Source organism: Microcaecilia unicolor, chromosome 7, assembly GCF_901765095.1.
Source record: "Microcaecilia unicolor chromosome 7, aMicUni1.1, whole genome shotgun sequence".
Taxonomy (NCBI): Eukaryota; Metazoa; Chordata; class Amphibia; order Gymnophiona; family Siphonopidae; genus Microcaecilia; species Microcaecilia unicolor.
Window position 1 is genome coordinate 154,991 of NC_044037.1, and position 20,929 is coordinate 175,919.

General features: G+C 43.1%; 1 protein-coding gene across 2 annotated transcripts in view; it reads right to left on the reverse strand.

Moving 5' to 3' along the window:
• The window catches only part of GCNA (germ cell nuclear acidic peptidase), a 194,587-nt gene that overhangs the window by 66,420 nt on the left and 107,238 nt on the right, over positions 1-20,929 (reverse strand). For both annotated transcript variants that reach the window (XM_030208832.1, XM_030208833.1), the window contains exon 6: positions 3,512-3,597. In XM_030208832.1, the coding sequence (XP_030064692.1) occupies positions 3,512-3,597 (86 nt within the window). The remainder of the gene's footprint in view (positions 1-3,511; positions 3,598-20,929) is intronic.

The window sequence follows — 20,929 nt, forward strand, 5'->3', positions numbered from 1 at the left end:
AGGCGCTCATCAAGAGTGTCTGTCGAGAAAAGCTGTGGCGTCGGTACAGGAGTCGAGGCTAGAATCTGCCGAGGAGGAGGAGGTGGTACCGGGCTGTCCGGAGACTGGCACAGACACCTCTTGTACAGAGGGTAAGCGGTCCTCCCGGCGTCGACGCTTCACGGGGGCTGATTCCCTCGACGCCCCGGAGCTCTCCATACTGGGACGAGAAGGGGACCGATGACGGTGCTTCTTTGCCTTCGCTCGAGGCATTTCACTGGTTCCCTTCAGTACCGACGAGGAGGACGTGGAATCCACACGTTTCCTCGGGGTTGGTCCAGAGGGGCCTGTACCGCAGGAGCCCTCGAAGCAGGTGGAGACCCACTCGATGGTTCACTGCTGCCAGCATGTGATGGTCTCTGGATAGCCATTACCTGCGCTCCCGAGGTCGATGCACTCTCTGATGCAGACATCGACACCGCAGTACCGGGCAAAGCTCCAAACAGGCATTTCCGTTGAGCTTGTCTCGACGCTTGTGTCTGCTTTTTAAGGCTAAGACACAATTTACATGCGTCTGGGCGATGGTCGGGCCCAAGGCACTGGATACATCACGCGTGAGGGTTGGTGCCTGAGATTGCCCGGTTGCACTTCTTGAAGCCGCTGGCGAGCCTCGATGTCATCGATGGAAATATAGCGGCAGCGAAAGTTTTTCTTTACTCAGCGCGTGATTAGACTCTGGAACTCATTGTCGGAGAAGGTAGTGATGGCAGCTGGCCTTGCTGAGTTTAAAGGGGGTCTGGACAGATTCCTGAAGAAAAAGTCCATTGATCGTTATTAAATTTGGGGGTTTTGCCAGGTTCTTGGGGCATGGATTGGCCGCTGTCGGAGAGAGTGCTGGGCTTGATGGACCTTTGGTCTTTTCCCAACATGGCAGTGCTTATGTACTTCTGTAAAATTTGCGATGGTGCCAAAGGAAGGGCACAAAAAAAGGCAGAAAACCAAAAAGAAACTTGAGGGCAAAACTAAAGAAACTAAGGGAAAAACTCTTTTTTTTTTTTTTTTTTAAAGAAAAACTAAACATCTCGTGCATGAGCACGACGAAGAAGAAAAAACCGGCGAAAAGCAGACTAAAAACGAAGGCTCTTCTTTTCTGGGGCACAGAACTGCCGTAAACAGCCGCTCTTGACCGCGGAAGAAAGAAGACTGAAGCGGGACTCTCGCGCGATGGGCAGGAAAATGGCCACGCACCTGCGCGCTCGAAGGCTTTAGCAACCTGGAGGTTTGGGTTTTCCAGATCTGTATAAATATAATCAAGCCTGACTAACATGGGTTAGGGGACTGGGATGGAAGATTATACACCTACCTCGGTCGAAAGGGAGCTGTTTTTTTCATTGGCACTTTACATCTTTGTTACACCTACCATGGAAGGCCTTACTCTCAGGCTTGCATGCTAGTGTTTTTCTCAGCCCCTTAAGGAAACCGTAGCAGGATCTCACGGGTTACTAGGGCCTGCTTTCCCATACCTCTGCACTCCGCCCTATTAGGGGGAATGTATATTTTTTCCCTGGAATTGAGAATGGGACTTTTGGGCACTGAGAGGGCTTGGGGATCTTGTTGGAATATGTGCTGCTTCCAAATGGAGCTTTGTTGCCTTTGCAGGCTTTAGTGCAATTAGTGGATGTATTTGCTTTCAGTCAATTGTGCCATCATGTTTCTACCCTGGACAGAAGTGTGTTATCTGCTCCACATAGGGCTTGACTTGACACTTTTGGTTTTGCAGGAAAGAGATCGTCTTTCAGTATCTATGCTTATTTTGGCTTTGCAGGATAGAGATCGACTCTCAGTATCTGTGCTTCATAAGGCTATTTTAGGATTTGCCCCGACTTTTGTCAGCCCTATCAATTATATGGGGATCACCTGCTTTCTTTCGGATTTCACCAACTGATTGCTGCAATTCCTACCTTGACTATAGCTGCAGAGCTCAAGGCATGCCAGTTCCGAGTATTACATCGTACTTATAATACCCACAAATACAACCCATTAAATTTTTCTATGCTTTTTGGGAACACCCCCAAATTTTTTATTTTTCGTTAAAGGTGATTCGAGCACCTTTTAGGGTCGGTTGTCCTAGTTTCTGCTGAAGGCTTTCCACTGGATAAACATGAAGCGTGTTTTTTGCAGAGTAGGGGTAGCCGTCAGTTTATACGCAGGGCAGCTCTTCTGGATAAGAAATCTATTTTGAAGGTTTGGATTGTGTCTACTTCACTTTCTTATTAGGGATGGCACAGTACACTACATCATGTTATGTTAATGGAAAGGTTGGAATCTCTATTAAACGAAAGATGCAATTTCTGTCTATTTGGGATCCCCATCTCACTTCCCTTTCCCCATGGACTTGTGGCTTGATTTGAATACATTGTAATGTGTAGACGGGGTATGGCTGTCCTAATGGGTTTTTCTTCTCTTTTAAAGGGGGGGGGGGGGGGAGGTTCAGGAAGGGGTATAGAGTGGTTTTGGTTGAGAGGTGTGGTGTCTTAGTGAAGGGCTATAAGATTCAAGACCCTTTGCTCTCTGTTCATCTGGTTTGTATTTTGCCTCAAATACTGTGGTTTTCTGAGTTTTGTCTTGTTACTGGTTTGAAACTTTAATATATAATTGTCACAGAACGCCTAGCACCCACCCACCCATCTGGGGCTAACCCTGCGGCCACCTAAAGAGTCTGTCCCAGCACTGCTCAGGCCCACTATCACCTGTGCACATGCTCTACTCTGGCATACCCGTCCTCCCACCTGCTGGGTTACGCTTGCCTCTGGGTGAATCTCCCATCTGCAACTTAACTCCCCAGTGGTTTCTAAGGACACTGGGGCCACACTTCCAGGGGTCCCACAGTTCCTAAACCAAAGCACAAACCACCAGGATTCTTAGTCAGTTCAGGACAGAGCTAACAAATTGATTTATCATCATAACAAGTTAGAACAGTTAATGGATGAATAGGGTGTAATTAGTAGACATTAAACAGGAATCAATATTATATTAACTAAACATTTATTCACTGAGTAGTACCTGGGGAATTCAGGAAAATTAATTGCTCAGAGTCTTTGAACAGGGTCTCAGTATAGAGCTCTGTATCTTCCACACTCCCACTCCGAGATTAAAGCTTTCCAGCAGACTCATTCAGAGCCCAGAGCATAAACACTGAGGGGCTTCTGACCAACAGCAGCGCAGGTTACTTTCTCCTCAATTTATGTGAGAAGAAATAAACGATCACTTCTGTAACAACTTTACAAACAAAGGACACCATCTGCTGGCCAAACAAGGGAAATGCACATCATAAAAAACAGGAAAATTCCGTTTTACTACAATAATACTTAAAGCATAGGGTACATGCTAAACAGATATAAACATAGAAGAACAGCAGCAACAGTAACCAAGTAAACTTATTACAAATTTAACAAGAAATGGGAGTAATAGATTTTATTCACTGGATTTAAATTTGTTACCAAACCTACTTTTTCTACTTGTAACTAATTACCTTTCTTACTTCCTATCCAGTTTTCATTTCTGTTGAAAGAAGAAACGATACATTCCTCCTCCAGATCAACAATGAAGTCTTGTAAGCTACACAAAACAAACATGAAACCAGAAAAAAGTAAAGATGATACAGCCAATCAAAAACCAAACACACTACCTAAGTAACCCCAAATTCAAATTTGTTCACTCTTGTCAATTATTTTTCTCTAGTGTTAAATATTGCTGCACTGAAAGTACCTTCAGCTTGTCTGTTCTTGTGCTTTAGTGTTGTGGTCGACACATCTCCATTCAACTTATTTACCGTCTAAAACCAGGTCTCCAAAGCCATCATGTGTGTATGCCACATGTAGTACATGAATACTCTCCTCCCAAAATGCATTTATTCACAAACGCTGACAAAAACAATTTTCAAAATTTGTGTTTTGCCGTGCTATTCTTGCATAAGATCAGCTGGTTGCTTAAAAAAGAAAAAAGCCCTAAACTTGTCAACAGTATAAAAATGTTATGGGAACTGTCACCTTGTCCTTTCAAAGGGCTATCCCTACCTGCAACTTCTAACCATATCAAGAGATGATCTGATAACAATCCTCAGCACATTGGTCAATAACTCCTGTGATTCCAGGAGATAATCCAAAACATAGATACTCGCGTCCATTAAATCTTTAATTTAAATACTCACCTTGAGAATAGGATGTAATTCTAGTTACATCTTAAATTAAAAAAAAAAAAAAAAAAAAAAAGAAAAAAAAGATATAAATTAGAAAAGGTCAAAGAACAGTGAACCAAACGATAAAGGAGATGGAACTCCTCTTATATGAGGAAAGGCTAAAGAGGTTGGGGCTCTTCAGCTTGGAAAAGAGACAGCTGAAGGGGGGGATACGATAGAGGTCTACAAAATCCTGAGTGGTTTACTACGTGTAAAAATGAACCTATTTTTTACTCTTTCAAGATAAAAAAATACAAAGCTTAAGGAACACTCAATGAAGTTACATGACAATACCTGTAAAACAAATAGAAGGAAATATATTTTCACTCAATGAATAGTTAAGCTCTGGAAAGCGTTGCCGGAGGATGTGGTATCAGTGGTTAGCATATCTACATTTAAAAAGGGTTTGGACAAGTTCCTGGAGGAGAAGTCCATAGTCTGTTATTGAGATAAAAATGGGGGAAGTCACTGTTTGCCCTGGGATTGGTAGCATTGAATCTTGCTAGTATTTGGGATTCTTTCAGGTTTATAAGTACAGAAGTATTGCCATACTGGGAAAGACCAAAGGTCCATCGAGCCCAGCATCCTGTTTCCAACAGTGGCCAATCCAGGTCACAAATACCCGGCAAGATCCCCAAAATGTACAAAACATTTTATACTGCTTATCCCAGAAATAGTGGATTTTCTCCAAGTCCATTTAATAACAACAGTCTATGGCCTTTTCCTTTAGGAAGCCGTCCAAACCTTTTTTAAACTCCGCTAAGCTAACCGCCTTTACCACATTCTCTAGCAATGAATTCCAGAATTTAATTACACGTTGAGTGAAGAAAAATTTCTCCGATTCGTTTAAAATTTACTACATTGTAGCTTCATCAAATGCCCCTAGTCCTAGTATTTTTGGAAAGCGTGAACAGACGCTTCACATCTACCCGTTCAACTCCACTCATTATTTTATAGACCTCTATCATATCTCCCCCTCAGCCACCTTTTCTCCAAGCTGAAGACCCCAGCCACTTTAGCCTTTCCTCATAGGGAAGTCGTCCCATCCCCTTTATCATTTTCGTCGCCCTTCTCTGCACCTTTTCTAATTCCATTATATCTTTTTTGAGATGCGGCGACCAGAATTGAATACAATATTTGAGGTGCGGTCGCACCATGGAGCGATACAAAGGCATTATAACATAAGTACTGCCACACTGGGAAAAGACCAAGGGTTCATCGAGCACAGCATTCTGTCCATGACAGCAGCCAATCCAGGCCAAGGGCACCTGGCAAGCTTCCCAAAAGTACAAACACTCTATACATGTTATTCCTGGAATTGTGGATTTTTCCCAAGTCCATTCAGTAGTGGTCCATGGACTTGTCCTTTAGGAAACTGTCTAACCCCTTTTTAAACTCTGCTAAGCTAAACGCCTTCACCACGTTCTCCGGCAACGAATTCCAGAGTTTAATTATGCGTTGGGTGAAGAAATATTTTCTCCGATTTGTTTTAAATTTACTACACTGTAGTTTCACCGCATGCCCCCTAGTCCTAGTATTTTTGGAAAGCATGAACAGATGCTTCACATCCACCTGTTCCATTCCACTCATTTTATATACCTCTTATCATGTCTCCCCTTAGCCGTCTCTTCTCCAAGCTGAAAAGCCCTAGCCTCCTTAGTCTTTCTTCATAGAGAAGTCATCCCATCCCCGCTATCATTTTAGTCGCCATTCGCTGCACCTTTTCTAATTCTACTATATCTTTCTTGAGATGCGGCGACCAGAATTGAACACAATACTCAAGGTGTGGTCGCACCATGGAGCGATACAACGGCATTATAACATCCTCACACCTGTTTTCCATACCTTTCCTAAGTGGAGGAGTGGCCTAGTGGTTAGCGTGGTTGACTTTGGTCCTGGGGAACAGGGTTCGATTCCCACTTCAGGCACAGGCAGCTCCTTGTGACTCTGGGCAAGTCACTTAACCCTCCATTGCCCCAGGTACAAATAAGTACCTGTATGTAATATGTAAGCCGCATTGAACCTGCCATGAGTGGGAAAGTGCGGGGTACAAATGTAACAAAAATAAAAAATAATACCCAACATTTTATTCGCTTTCCTAGCCACAGCAGCACACTGAGCAGATGGTTTCAGTGTATTATCGACGACGACACCCAGATCCCTTTCTTGGTCCGTAACTCCTAACGTGGAACCTTGCATGACGTAGCTATAATTCAGGTTCTTTTTTCCCCACATGCATCACCTTGCACTTTCTCACATAAATGTCATCTGCCAATTAGCCGCCCAGTCTCGTAAGGTCCTCTTGTAATTTTTCACAATCCTGTCGTGAGTTAACGACTTTGAATAACTTAGTGTCATCAGCAAATTTAATTACCTCGCTAGTTACTCCCATCTTTAAATCATTTATAAATATATTAAAAAGCAGCGGTCCTAGCACAGACCCCTGAGGAACCCCACTAACTACCCTTCTCCATTGTGAATACTGCCCATTTAACCCCACTCTCTGTTTCCTATCCTTCAACCAATTTTTAATCCACAATAGGACATTTCCTCCTATCCCATGACTCTCCAATTTCCTCTGTAGCCTTTCATGAGGTAGCTTGTCAAACGCCTTTTGAAAATCCAGATACACAATATCAACCGGTTCCCCTTTGTTCACATGTTTGTTTACTCCTTCAAAGAATTGAAGTAAATTGGTCAGGCAAGATTTCCCCACACAAAAGCCGTGCTGACTTGGTCTCAGTTCTTGGATGTGCTCTATAATTTTGTTTTTGATAATAGCCTCTACCATTTTCCCCGGCATCGACGTCAGACTCACCGGTCTATAATTTCCCGGATCGCCCCTGGAACCTTTTTTAAAAATTGGCGTTACATTGGCCACCCTCTAATCTTCCGGTACCACGCTCGATTTTAAGGATAAATTGCATATCACTACTACTACTATACTACTACTATTTAGCATTTCTATAGCGCTACAAGGCATACGCAGCGCTGTACAAACATAGAAGAAAGACAGTCCCTGCTCAAAGAGCTTACAATCTAATAGACAAAAAATAAATAAAGTAAGCAAATCAAATCAATTAATGTGAACAGGAAGGAAGAGAGGAGGGTAGGTGGAGGCGAGTGGTTACAAGTGGTTACGAGTCAAAAGCAATGTTAAAGAGGTGGGTTTTCAGTCTAGATTTAAAGGTGGCCAAGGATGGGGCAAGACGTAGGGGCTCAGGAAGTTTATTCCAGGCGTAGGGTGCAGCGAGATAGAAGGCGCGAAGTCTGGAGTTGGCAGTAGTGGAGAAGGGAACCGATAAGAAGGATTTATCCATGGAGCGGAGTGCACGGGAAGGGGTGTAGGGAAGGACGAGTGTGGAGAGATACTGGGGAGCAGCAGAGTGAATACATTTATAGGTTAGTAGAAGAAGTTTGAACAGGATGCGAAAACGGATAGGGAGCCAGTGAAGGGTCTTGAGGAGAGGGGTAGTATGAGTAAAGCGACCCTGGCGGAAGATGAGACGGGCAGCAGAGTTTTGAACCGACTGGAGAGGGGAGAGGTGACTAAGTGGGAGGCCAGCAAGAAGCAGATTGCAGTAGTCTAAACGAGAGGTGACAAGGGTGTGGATAAGGGTTTTGGTAGAGTGCTCGGAAAGAAAGGGGCGGATTTTACGGATGTTGTAAAGAAAGAAACGACAGGTCTTGGCGGTCTGCTGGATATGAGCAGAGAAGGAGAGAGAAGAGTCAAAGATGACCCCAAGGTTTCGAGCTGAGGAGACAGGGAGAATGAGAGAGCCATCAACAGAAATAGAAAACGGGGGGGGCGGGGAGGTGGGTTTGGGGGGGAAAATGAGAAGCTCGGTTTTGGTCATATTTAATTTCAGGTGGCGTTGAGACATCCAGGCAGCAATGTCAGACAAGCACGCTGAAACTTTGGTTTGGATGCAAGGTGAGATATCAGGGGTAGAAAGGTAGATTTGGGAGTCATCAGCATAGAGGTGGTAGGAAAAGCCATGGGATGAGATTAATGAACCAAGGGAAGAAGTGTAGATAGAAAAGAGGAGGGGACCAAGAACAGAACCCTGAGGTACACCGACAGGCAGAGGGATAGAAGTAGAAGAGGATCCACCAGAGTGAACACTAAAGGTGCGGAGGGAGAGGTAGGAAGAGAACCAGGAAAGGACAGAGCCCTGGAATCCAAGTGAGGACAGGGTATCGAGAAGTATGCTGTGATCGACAGTGTCAAAAGCAGCGGAAAGATCAAGAAGAATGAGGATGGAATATTGACCTCTGGATTTAGCCAGTAATAGGTCATTGGAGACTTTAGTAAGCGCAGTTTCAGTTGAGTGGAGAGGGCGAAAACCAGATTGTAATGGGTCAATATCACTAGCAGTAGTTCCGCAAGCTCATTTTTCAGTTCTGTCAGCACTCTAGGATGAATACCATCCGGTCCAGGAGATTTGCTACTCTTCAGTTTGCTGAACTGCCCCATTACGTCCTCCAGGTTTACCGTGAGGTCAGTAAGTTTCTCCGACTCATCCGCTTGAAATATCATTTCCGACACTGGTATCCCACCCAAATCTTCCTCGGTGAAGACCAAAGCAAAGAATTCATTCAATCTCTCCGCGACGTCTTTTTCTTCCTTGATCGCCCCTTTTACCCCTCGGTCATCCAGTGGCCCAACCGATTCTTTTGCTGGCTTCCTGCTTTTAATATACTGAAAAAACTTTTTGCTGTTTTTTGCCTCTAATGCTATCTTTTTTCGTAATCTCTCTTAGCCTTCTTTATCTGCGCCTTGCATTTGTTTTGACACTCCTTATGCTGCTTCTTGTTATTTTCAGACCATTTTTGTTTTCCATTCCTTTCCTAATGTAAACTCAGTAAAATTAATAAATACTGCTAGGCAGAGTGACTGCTGTGGCTTGGAGAAAGGACGAGGAAACTGTGTCTGCCTTTAAGAGGAGATAGAGTTTGTTTGTGCAGTGAGTTGTGGCATGTGCCTGGTATAATGAGTGATGTCATCAGGAAAGTTCAGTTGTATGAGGCAGTTGGAAAACCTGGAGAGACAGAGGCAAGTGTGACTGCAGTCTCAGTTTTAGGCAGAGTTTAGAGATAAAAAAAGGTTATCTAGTTTCAGGATTTTTTAGTAGTCTGGGAGGAAAAGGGTACTGTTTCAGGGGGAAAGGGGAAAGAAAACTTCTGTTTACAGGGGATGAGAAACACATTGGAAACCAGAAACTTATTTTAGTTGATGTCAGAGCTCTGAAAAGAGTTTGAGGAGCTTGTGATTTCAGAGAAACAATGTTTTTTTTTTTATTTTATTACATTTGTACCCCGCGCTTTCCCACTCATGGCAGGCTCAATGCGGCTTACATATTATATACAGGTACTTATTTCTCTGAAGGGATATGACATAGGATTAAAAGAGAAAGTTATTAATTTCATAGTTTCATTATAAAAGGGAACTGGTGTTTTGAGAGGCTGGTTTTAAAGGAAAAAAGCTTTTTAAAAAAACAGATTCAGGGAAGAGTAACTTCAGGGAATACTGTGGGTTTTTGTTTAGTAATTTCTGATTTCTTTCCTGAGTTTGCTGGCGAGAAAGAGAAAGGCAGGGCTGAAAAACAGTTTAAAATGCCCAGTGCTGTATTGAAGCTGAAGTGACCTTAAGCTTGAGGCAGCTTTACAATGTTGGGGTTTGCATAGGGAGCAGTGCTGGAAGCTGCTTAGTGACTGGCAAAATCTGAGACTTGACATGCTGTAGAATTTATGAGTTCTACAGTGAGAAAGGTTTGGGTGCTGCATTGTGGTGTGGAGCATTGTTGAGAGTGTAGTGTACATTAAAAGACCTTATGGGGTTTTGGGGACATTAGCACAGGGACAAATAATTATATTTTGTTTTCAGAATTAGTTAGCATACACGGCTTTTCTGCCAAAGAAGACACTGATTCAGCTGCACACACAGGGAGTCAGGGTCTTCCTTCTTTGATTTATTTGAGAAGGTTAGTAGGTTCTGAACACCCTAAAGATCCAAGGAGGGGATCCGGAGACTGAACCAGCTGCTGAGAACCTAAGGTACCCACCACAAGAAAGCGACGGAGCCGGTGAAGTTGTTCTTTTAATACATATTTTTTTTGTGTGTGCAAACTCAGTTTTTATTTTTAAACGCAAATGTCAGTATTGGGGGCATTTTTACATGAACATTGGAACTGAAACTAGAAATTTGTAATATTTACTTTAATTTGACAAAGGCTCAGGTAGTTTTTTTTGTGTGGGGAAAAGCACTGTGACATTTTCAGGGCCTGTTCCTTCAAGTGAGCACGCATGACATCATAGTGGGGGGTTTACACTAATAATACCTAACATTATATTTGCTTTCTTAGCCGCAGCAGCACACTGAGCAGAAGGTTTCAACGTATCAACGATGACACCTAGATCCCTTTCTTGATCTGTAACTCCTAACGTGGAACCTTGCATGACATAGCTATAATTCGGGTTCCTCTTTCCCACATGCATCACTTTGCACTTACTCACATTCAACGTCATGTGCCATTTAGACAGACGTCCAGTCTCCCAGTCTTGTAAGGTCAGCTTGTAATTTTTCACAATCCTCCCGTGATTTAACAACTTTGAATAACTTTGTGTCCAACAAATTTAATTACCTCACTAGTTACTCCCATCTCTACCCTTCTCCGTTGAGAATACTGACCATTTAACCCTACTCTCTGTTTTCTATCTTTTAACCAGTTTTTAATCCACAATAGAACACTACTGGTTTATTTGTGCTCGATATACCTCCATTCCTAACTGGTAGATCACAGCGGTTTACAAAATTAAAAATAAAAGATAATCAGAAAGGAACTACAAATTGTGACAGGAAAGAATACACAAGTCATATCATACTCTTACATACCTAACAGTAAACTTTGGAAAAGGCCAAGGAAAAGCAAGCCATGGTAAGGAAAGAAAAAAGGAACAACCCATAAGGGCAACAGGAAACAGCCACTCCAACCTAATTTAAAGAAAAGGCCTTTTTAAAGAGCCAAGTATTCAATAAAAAAGTTTAAATGTTTTAAAAGATTGCTCAGACAGAATAGGGAGAGGAAGGGAGTTCCATAATGAAGGGAGACAAAATAGAAAGAACAGTGCCTGGTTGATTCAAGTTGTCCATTTCTAGGACTGGGGAGCATGAACCGGAAATCATTAAGAGCAGAGTAAACGAGCTGGGGAATAGGGAGTTGTGAGATTCAATAAGTGAGGACACCCACCATAAAAGCCTTGAAAGTCAAAGTGAGGAGCTTGAAAATAACATGTTTGACTGGAAGCCATTGATACTTCTGAAGTAAGGGGGTGGTAACATGATTGATCCTACGGGTACTTGTGACCTGAAGGCCATTGTTGGAAGCAGGATACTGGGCTAGATGGACCATTGGTCTGACCCAGTATGACTATTTTTATGTTCTTAAAACCAAACAAAATGGAAAGTAAACATAATATCAAATCAAAAGAAAATTTAGATTTAAAAAAGTTGCAGTTCTGTAATGATTGAAGACATTTAAGATTACACTTAGAAATACCTGCATACATTGCGTTACAGTATTGAATTTGCGACATACATGCGTACAGAAAAAAATCTAGGAAGTACCAAAGTTTACTTAAACAGAAAAAAAATGGTCTTCACTACCACACTAACCTGATCAGAGAACATCAACATAAGTGGGCACATACCCGACATCAAAATCTCTTTTGGGAAATATGATCATTTAATAGTAGTATACGAACACAAACAAGATGATCCTTTAACTCAACAGTGGGAACAATATAGACATTCTATCAATGATGTCTGCTTGTGGTTTTGTTACGAATAGAGGGAGTGATGTTTCTATCGATTCAAAAGGAGCAGTGTTTTATCTTTATGTGGACTAGTTTCCCCAGCTGGCCTTAATAAAGAAGTGGAATGGATCATTTGATCTGTAAAAACATGCACTGACAATAAAAGGGAAAACCTTGGTTTACGCATGCGCTATACATGGAAACTGCACGGTTTCAGCTGCAGTTTGAGCCTTTTGCTGACATGGTCAAACAATGGCAGTCCATCTGCATATCCTCCCAGCTTTCTCCGGGGTGACTCTCAGGTCCACCCCGATCCACCCATGGCCTCCGCTCCAGGTGCCTAACGCTTCCACTGGCTGCTTTCCAGGTACTGTGGAGGACTTGAAGTCCATCTGCATAACCTCCCAGCATGCTCAGGATTACTACTACTACTTATTTCCATAGCGCTACTAGACGTACGCAGCGCTGTACATTTGAACATGAACAGACAGTCCTTGCTCGACAGAGCTTACAATCTAATTAGGACAGACAAACAGGACAAACAAGAGATAAGGGAATATTAAAGTGAGGATGATAAAAAAAGGGTTAGGCGTTAAAAGAAGCATCAAAAAAGGTGGGCTTTTAGTTTAGATTTGAAGATGGCCAGAGATAGAGCTTGACGTACCGGCTCAGGAAGTCTATTTTAGGCATATGGTGCAGCAAGATAAAAGGAACTGAGTCTGGAGTTAGCAGTGGAGGAGAAGGGTACAGATAAGAGATTTACCCAGTGAATGGAGTTCCCGGGAAGGAATGTAGGGAGATGAGAGTGGAGAGGTACTGAGCAGCTGCAGAGTGAATGCACTTATAGGTCAATAAGAGGAGTTTGAACTGTATGTGGAAACGGATAGGAAGCCAATGAAGTGACTTGAGGAGAGGGCTAATATGAGCATAACGACATTGGCAGAATATTAGTCGTGCAGCAGAATTTTGAACAGAATGAATTGGAGAGAGATGGCTAGGAGACCTGTGAGAAGCAAGTTGCAATAGTCTAAGCGAGAGGTGATAAGAGTGTGGATGAGGGTTCTGGTAGTGTGCTCAGAAAGGAAAGGGCAAATCTTGGTGATATTATAGAGAAAGAAACGACAGGTTTTAGTAGTCTGCTGAATATGTGCAGAGAAGGAGAGGGAGGAGTCAAAGATGACCCCAAGGTTATGAGCTGATGAGACAGGAAGGATGAGAGTTATCCACAGAAATAGAGAATGGGGGAAGAGGAGAGGTTGGTTTAGGGGTCAAGTTAAGAAGCTCAGTCTTGGCCATGTTTAGTTTCAGATGGCGCGGAGTCATCCAGGCAGCAATGTCAGACAGGCAGGCTGATACCTTGGCCTGGATTTTGGCTGAGATTTCTGGTGTGGAGAGGTAGATCTGGGAGTCATCAGCTTAAAGATGATACTGAAAACCATGGGATGAGATCAGAGTACCAAGGGAAGAAGTATAGATGGAGAAAAGAAGAGGTCTCAGGACAGATCCCTGAGGTACACCAACTGACAGTGGACTCCCAAGTCCACCCAGGGCCTCCACTCCAGGTGACGTGCTCCAAAACATTTTCTCTCTGCTACCCCAATGGCTCCAGTACAATTTATTTTCTTGGTACTCTCTCTTCCCAATCTCTTTCTCTATCTGAAACCACTGTATACCTCAGGAACACATTGTTCACCTTCTGTTTTCATCATCCCTTTTGTTTTCTCCCGTCTTCTCTGCTCTCAACCTTTAACCATCTCCATTCTATTCAAGTACATCTCGCCTTCATCGCTGTCATGCCGCTCCTATTCTTCTCTGTACTCTCTTACTCCTTCAACTGCTCTCCGCTGGGGATATCAATCCCAATCCCTTGTCCTAGATATCAGCTCTCTTCCTATTCCTGCAGGTCACACCGCAATGTCTCCAATACAATATTCAGCTCCTCTCCTCTTGTGCTCTGTGGAATGCCCACTCTGTCTGCAACAAAACTTTCCTACATTCACAACCTCTGTACCTCTCATACGCTCCACCTGCTTATCCTGAGACTTGGCTTCAGCAGCCGTCCTGTGTCATGGAGGTTACCTTTTCTCCCATACTCCTCGCTCGGTTGGCCACAGAGGTGGTGTAGAGCTACTACTTTCACTGTCTTTAGACTTCAATCTCTTCTTTCACCAGTCTCAATACATTTCTTCCTTTGAAGTCCACGCCATCCGTCTATTCACTGCTCTACCTCTCTGAGTAGCAGTCATTTATCGACCCCCTGATAAGTCCCTTTATTCCTTTTTCACAGACTTTGACTCCTGGCTTTCCTTCTTTCTTGAATCTTCATCTTTTTCCTTTATTCTTGGGGATTTTAGCATTCATGTTAATGATCCTTCTGACTCATGCTTCTCAGTTTCTCACTTTAACATTCTCTCTCTCCATCTTCAACTGTGCTCCACTACCCCTACTCACCAGGATGGTCACTGTCTTGACCTCATCTTCTTCTCCAACTGCTCACTCTCCAGTTTTGATGCATCTGACTTTGATTGGTCCACCTTCTGGGTTGACTCCATGCGCCCCACTAAGTCAGCAGCAATATCCCAATCCTCATACTTTATCTTCCACAGAGCCTACTGGACCCCTGCTCGAGTAGCAAGAATCACTAAGAATCTCCACATCAAATGCTGGTCATGTCAGGAAAGAGATGGATCCCTAGCACATATGGTCTTCTTCTGTAAAAACGTCGGAGTGTACTGGAGCCTTATTTGGACAAAAATGTGTCTCATTTTTCACTTGCCTGCATCTGTCACGCTCTCATATGAGGTTGTGATTCTGCGAGCCTCTTGTCCTGCTATCTCTCTTCTAGAGTCAGATAAGAAGTTGTTTAATATCCTGTTAGCAGTTGCTTTACACTTAATTGTATCAAACTGGAAAAATAATGTGCATCTCAATTATAATGAGTGGTGGAGTTACATTTGTGTGATACGGAGATATGAGACAATCCTGGCCCATAGGCTTCATAGAGTTAAGTCTGTCTCAAGGACTTGGGCTCGTTTAGACATCTTTTGTCAAGAACCGCATAGCACTACTTGATTTATGTATCTCGAATGTTTATCTAAAGGTGTTGTCCTGGAACTTTATTTATGCTTATTTACCATGGAGTATTGTTTTTGTTTGCTTTTGTGTTTACTTTTCTGTCTTATGTTCTGAAAAACCTTTAATAAAAATATGGAAAAAAAAAAAAAAAAAGAATCTAACCCGTCCCCGTGAGTAACCTCCTCCGTCCCCGTGAGTGATCTCCTCCATCCCCGCCTGTCCCCATAAAAAAAGGAAGTATAAAGTACTGAGTGGAGTGGACAGGGGGCACACAATGCAGAGTAATACATTTAAAACGAATCAGAGAAAATATTTCTTCACCCATTAATACACAATCTTAGAAAAAGGGCAATAAATACATAAAATAAACTGAAGTTTTTTCCACACTAAAATAGAGAGAATTATTGGTCACCCAAACAGCACAATGCCCTCAACAAAAGAAACAAGTGGGTATGCTAATGCTTTAGCTGCAGTAAAACAGCTCACAAACAGCCAGTTCTCACCATGAGAGAAATAAACTGCCTATACACATATAAAAAATAAAAGTAGTCAGCTGAGCTCACCTATGTGCAGTTCTCTTCTGTGGGTACCGAGGTCTGGTAGTGCCTGGAAGACTCACTACATACAACTTGAGCAAATCTCCTGCACGTGTTGAAATTGAGTTGAGACAGAGAGAGACCCGGGTGAAAATGTGCAAGTGATCGTCAGGGATGTCCTTTTTTTTTTAGGTTATGGATGATGGACGTCTAAATGTTAGGCGCTCAAGTCCCACCTTCGCTATGTCTCCAACACCCCCTTAGAATTTGGCCTTTCCTGCGATGGAGCACTTAAGGACGCCCAAAATGGACGTTACTCCGAGAAGGACATCCACGCCTTTGCTGTGCCCGACAACCCCCTTGAAATTTGGCCGTCTCTGCGATAGAGCAGTTGACGCCCAAAATGGACGTTTCTCAGAGAAGGACATCCACGCCTTTGCTCTGCCCGACAACCCCCTTGAAATTTGGCCGTCCCTGCGATAGAGCAGTTAAGGACGCCCAAAATGGACGTTTTTCCGAGAAGGACATCCATGCCTTTGCTCTGCCCAACAACCCCTTGGTATTTGGCTGTCTCTGCGACAGGGCAGTTGAGGGTGTCCTTTTCGTATTGGAGGAGAGCATGGTTTCCGCCCACTAAAACAAAGGTATGTGCGCACGTCCCCAAGAGAATCTAGCCAGAACATTCTCCGTCCCCATGGGAATCCCGCATGTTTGTTTCCATCCCCGTGGCACTCCTGCTGACCAGGAGGGGATTCCCGCGGACTCCACAGGATTCCCGCAAACCCCGTTCCCGTGCAGACCTCTAGTTTCAAACCTCTTCTCTACTACTATGTTATCCAAGAAAATTAATAAGGCTGTCAATTCCTATAACACTATTCTCTCCTCTACTCTGGATACTGTCGCGCCTCCCATTCCCCTTTCTGTAAGATGCACCAAACCCCAGCCTTAGCTGACTTCTAGTATCTGCTACCTACGTTCCTGTGCCCGATCTGCTGAACGCCTTTGGCTGAAATCCCGTGCCCATGCTGACCTCCTTCCAGTCTGCTCTTTCAGTTGCCAAACAGTACTACTACATCCAGTTGACAAACTCTCTCAGCTCAAACACAAGACATCTCTTTGCCACACTTGTTTGGTATAAAGCTGTGTGGATTTTGCAGATCAGCCAGCTTTGTATATATAACTAATTCCCTTACCTATGATCTATAGCCTGTGTCTTTTGGCTTTCTCAGGGCCAAGTTAACGGACAGATGTGCTTGGCCTAAAATATTAGGCCATAAACTTTAAAACCTCTGTTTATTTCAAACAGACTCTGAATTAACACAGACATTTTCAGTGAAGGACAAGTATGAGTGATAAGTATTCGAGGGAGGGAGGTTACAAAGGGCAAATTATGGATAATTGGGAAAATACAAAAAAAAAAGCAGAATTATGTGAAGGTGACCTTAGAGATCCCAGATAAGTAAAAGAGAAAATATAAGGCATTAAGTGATTGGACAAAATTGGGCTTCAGTAATCTGACAAGCACATTTTGTGGCAGTCAGATTTTGTTAAGCTTCGAGAGAGAGAGAGAGAGAGAGATTTTATTTTCCTTATACTGGAATTTGGACTGATATAAATAAGAATTCAATTTTCTGTAATACTGGGATAAAAGAACTTATACATTTTAGCATTATTATAAAAGAGAAAAACTAATCTCGAAGAGTGTTTCCTTTGCCAGAAGGGCTTTCTTTCAGTCTTCTGTTTTGTTTAGCTTCCCTTTAGAGGCAAGAGGGTTGTTGTTCTTCAATGCTGCCTTCGGCGCCTAACCGCTTGAGAAATATAGAATGCCCCAATCTATCCACTCTATCAGATTAACTGTTCACTTGTCCTCTAGATTGTACACTTGTCTTTAGATTGTTCTCTTGTCTTTTAGATTGTAAGCTCTTTGAGCAGGGACTGTCCTTCTATGTTTAAATTGTACAGCGCTGCGTAACCCTAGTAGCGCTTTAGAAATGTTAGTAGTTAGTTAGTTAGTAGTTGTTAATACATTTTGGTGCCCCGTGTGAGGAGCAATTGGGATAGGGGATATTGCCCCAGGTTGTAGACCTTTGATTCTGTGGTGGACATGGAATAGAATGTCCCGAGCAGTCCTTAACTGGCTGATGCTTGCAGCACTGAAGAAAGATGTGCATACTACCGTGAATGCAGACAGTCCAGTGTAAGGAGACAGACACTACTGAGAGGCGCCAGCTGATGATCCATGTCTAAGCTGAATGAGAGTGGATTTGTAAGTATTTGTATTTGCCTCCGGAGATGAGTTGAGCCTCCTGCACGTTGCAAGGAGAAGACCACAGGGTGTGGTATGGTGCAGTCCACCGGTATAAATATGGTGAGAAAGTGTACATGTACATAAGTTTGAAGCCAGCTGCTGTAAATATTGCTATGATTTTTATTTAGATTTTGATGTGGGTGGGGGGAGTTAATTTTTAATTCTCAACTAATTTCATTGAAAGTAGGAAATGGATAGTGTATTGAAAATTGTGTGCACTAGTAACATTTGAAATAAAATGATTTTTGGAAGAGGGAGCATGATAAGAAGTCAGTGCCTGTAGTTTGTGTATGTATTGTTTTTCTCTTAATGGTTCAGGATATTCCACTGAAAAATATAAAATGTAATAAACTTTCAAAGTCTAACTCGTTCTTTCCCTGGTCCAAGGAGTGATCTTTCCCCTCCCATTGTTTGCTAGGCTTGCTGAGAGCCTTGGAGAATTTTGAGAGGACTAAAAGCTCGGCACAGCATTCATTACTGTTTGAACTTTGGAATAAAGTGAGAGAGTCCTGGAGGGTTTACTGAATGGAGAGAGAGACCAATTGTCCAGGTTTCTTGAAGCTTAATTTTGCAGTGTAAATAGGGATTTTTTTTTTAAATCATAAGCAGTCTGTATCCATGTTTAAAGTATTGTGATTGTTACAGTTTTTATAACTGAGAATGAGAGAACCTTTTGATCAGAGACATTCTCTCTTTTCTTCTCCTTTACAAGCATCGCCTTGGCACACATGATTTACGGCTGTTCTGTTTTGCAGAGGTGTATTTCATAGCCTGTTTATTTCAGCAAAAAATTATTTTGTGGATTGCCCTGTTTTTAGTTACTTGATAAGAGAGAGAGCTGCTTTGTGTACTTTTTTGCAGTTGATCTGGGAATAAAAAAAGTAGTTTATTTTTCACCTTTTTTTCTTGCTTCTTGGCAGAGATTGTCTGGATTTTAAGCAGACACTGCGTTCCTTTGAAATGTGTGGCCGTAAACTTTTTTTCCTTCAGAGGAATTTCAGCTGCCAGTCATTTTGGCCACATTCTTTTATTTAAGTTGCCCTGTTTTATGTTCAGAGACTGCAAATTCACTTCTATTTCACAGCAATCAACTTTTACAGTTATAAAACAATCAGAATTCTGAACTCTATTGTTAAGACTTCTTCTTTGAAATACATATTACTTATGTCCTGCAGTGTACTTCCTTTGGGACAGTGCCCTTGTCCTCATTATGATTTTTTTCTCACAAATTCTCATGAGATTATTAGGTTGTCACTATTACTGGTGAGTTCATTATCTCCTATATAATAATTCAGCAATTTGCGTCCCTGGATGGCTGGCTGGGTTCGTAACCGTATGCAAATGAGGTATACGTAATTGGCTCGCCTCCAGCCTTCCCTCTTAGTGTCCCGCCCTCGCAGAAAGAGGAAATAACGTCAGAGGAGGGCAGGACACAGAGAGAAGGCTTCTTGTGCTGTTGCAGTGAGAAAAAAAGCTAAAATACTTACCTGTAGCAGGTATTCTCCAAGGACAGCAGGCTGATTGTTCTCACATGTGGGTCGAAGTCAGCGTCGGCCCAGGAATCAGCATTTTGCAAGCAAAATATAAAAAAAGTTTTGCCAGAGTCTTCTGGTGCTCGCACACTGATTTCCCACCCATCACGTGAGCACGTTCCCTCAGTTAAATCAAAAAGCATAAAAAGAAGCAAACAACAACTCCAAAGGGGAGGTGGGCGGGTTTGTGAGAACAATCAGCTTGCAGTCCTTGGAGAATACCTGCTACAGGCAAGTATCTTCGCTGTCTCCGAGGACAAGCAGGCTGCTTGTTCTCACATGTGGGGTACCCCTAGCACCCAGGCTCACTCAAAACAATGAACATTGGTCAATTGGGCCTCGCAACGGCGAGGACATAACATAGATTGACCTGAAACCATAAACAACTAACAGAGTGTAGCCTGGAACAGAACAAAAATGGGTCTAGGGGGGTGGAGTTGGATTCTAAACCCCGAACATATTCTGCAGCACTGACTGCCCAAACCGACTGTCGCGTCGGGTATCCTGCTGAAGGCAGTAGTGAGATGTGAATGTGTGGACTGATGACCACATTGCAGCCTTGCAAATCTCTTCAATGGTGGATGACTAAGTGAGCCACTGACGCAGCCATGGCTCTAACATTATGAACCGTGACATGGCCCTCCAGTCAGCCCAGCTTGGGCATAAGTGAAGGACATGCAATCTGCTAGCCAACTGGAGATGGTGCGTTTTCTGATGGCCAATCCCATCCTATTGGGATTAAAAGAAGCAAACAGCTGGGCGAACTGTCGATAGGGCTTTGTCCGGGCCATGTAAAAGGCCAATGCTCTCTTACAGTCCAAGGTGTGCAACATGTCCTCACCAGGGCGGGTATGTGGACGGGGAAAGAACGTTGGCAAGACAATTGACTGGTTCAGATGGAATTCCGACAACACCTTTGGCAGGAACTTAGGGTGCGTGCGGAGGACTACTCTGTTGTGATGAAATTTGATATAAGAAGCATGTACTACCAAGGCCTGAAGCTCACTGACCCTACGAGCTGAAGTAACAGCCACCAAGAAAATGACCTTCCAGGTCAAGTACTTCAGATGGCAGGAATTCAGTGGCTCAAAAGGAGCTTTCATCAGCTGGGTGAGAATGACGTTGAGATCCCATGACACTGGTAGAGGTTTGACAGGGGGCTTTGACAAAAGCAAACCTCTCATGAAGCGAACAACTAAAGGCTGTCCAGAGATAGGCTTACCTTCTACACGGCAATGATAAGCACTAATCGCACTAAGGTGAACTGTTACGGAGTTGGTCTTGAGACCAGACTTTGATAAGCACTAATTGCACTAAGGTGAACTCTTACAGAGTTGGTCTTGAGACCAGACTCTGATAAGTGTAGAAGATATTCAAGCAGGGTCTGTGTAGGACAAGAAAAAGGATCTAGGGCCTTGCTGTCACACCAGACAGCAAACTTCCTCCA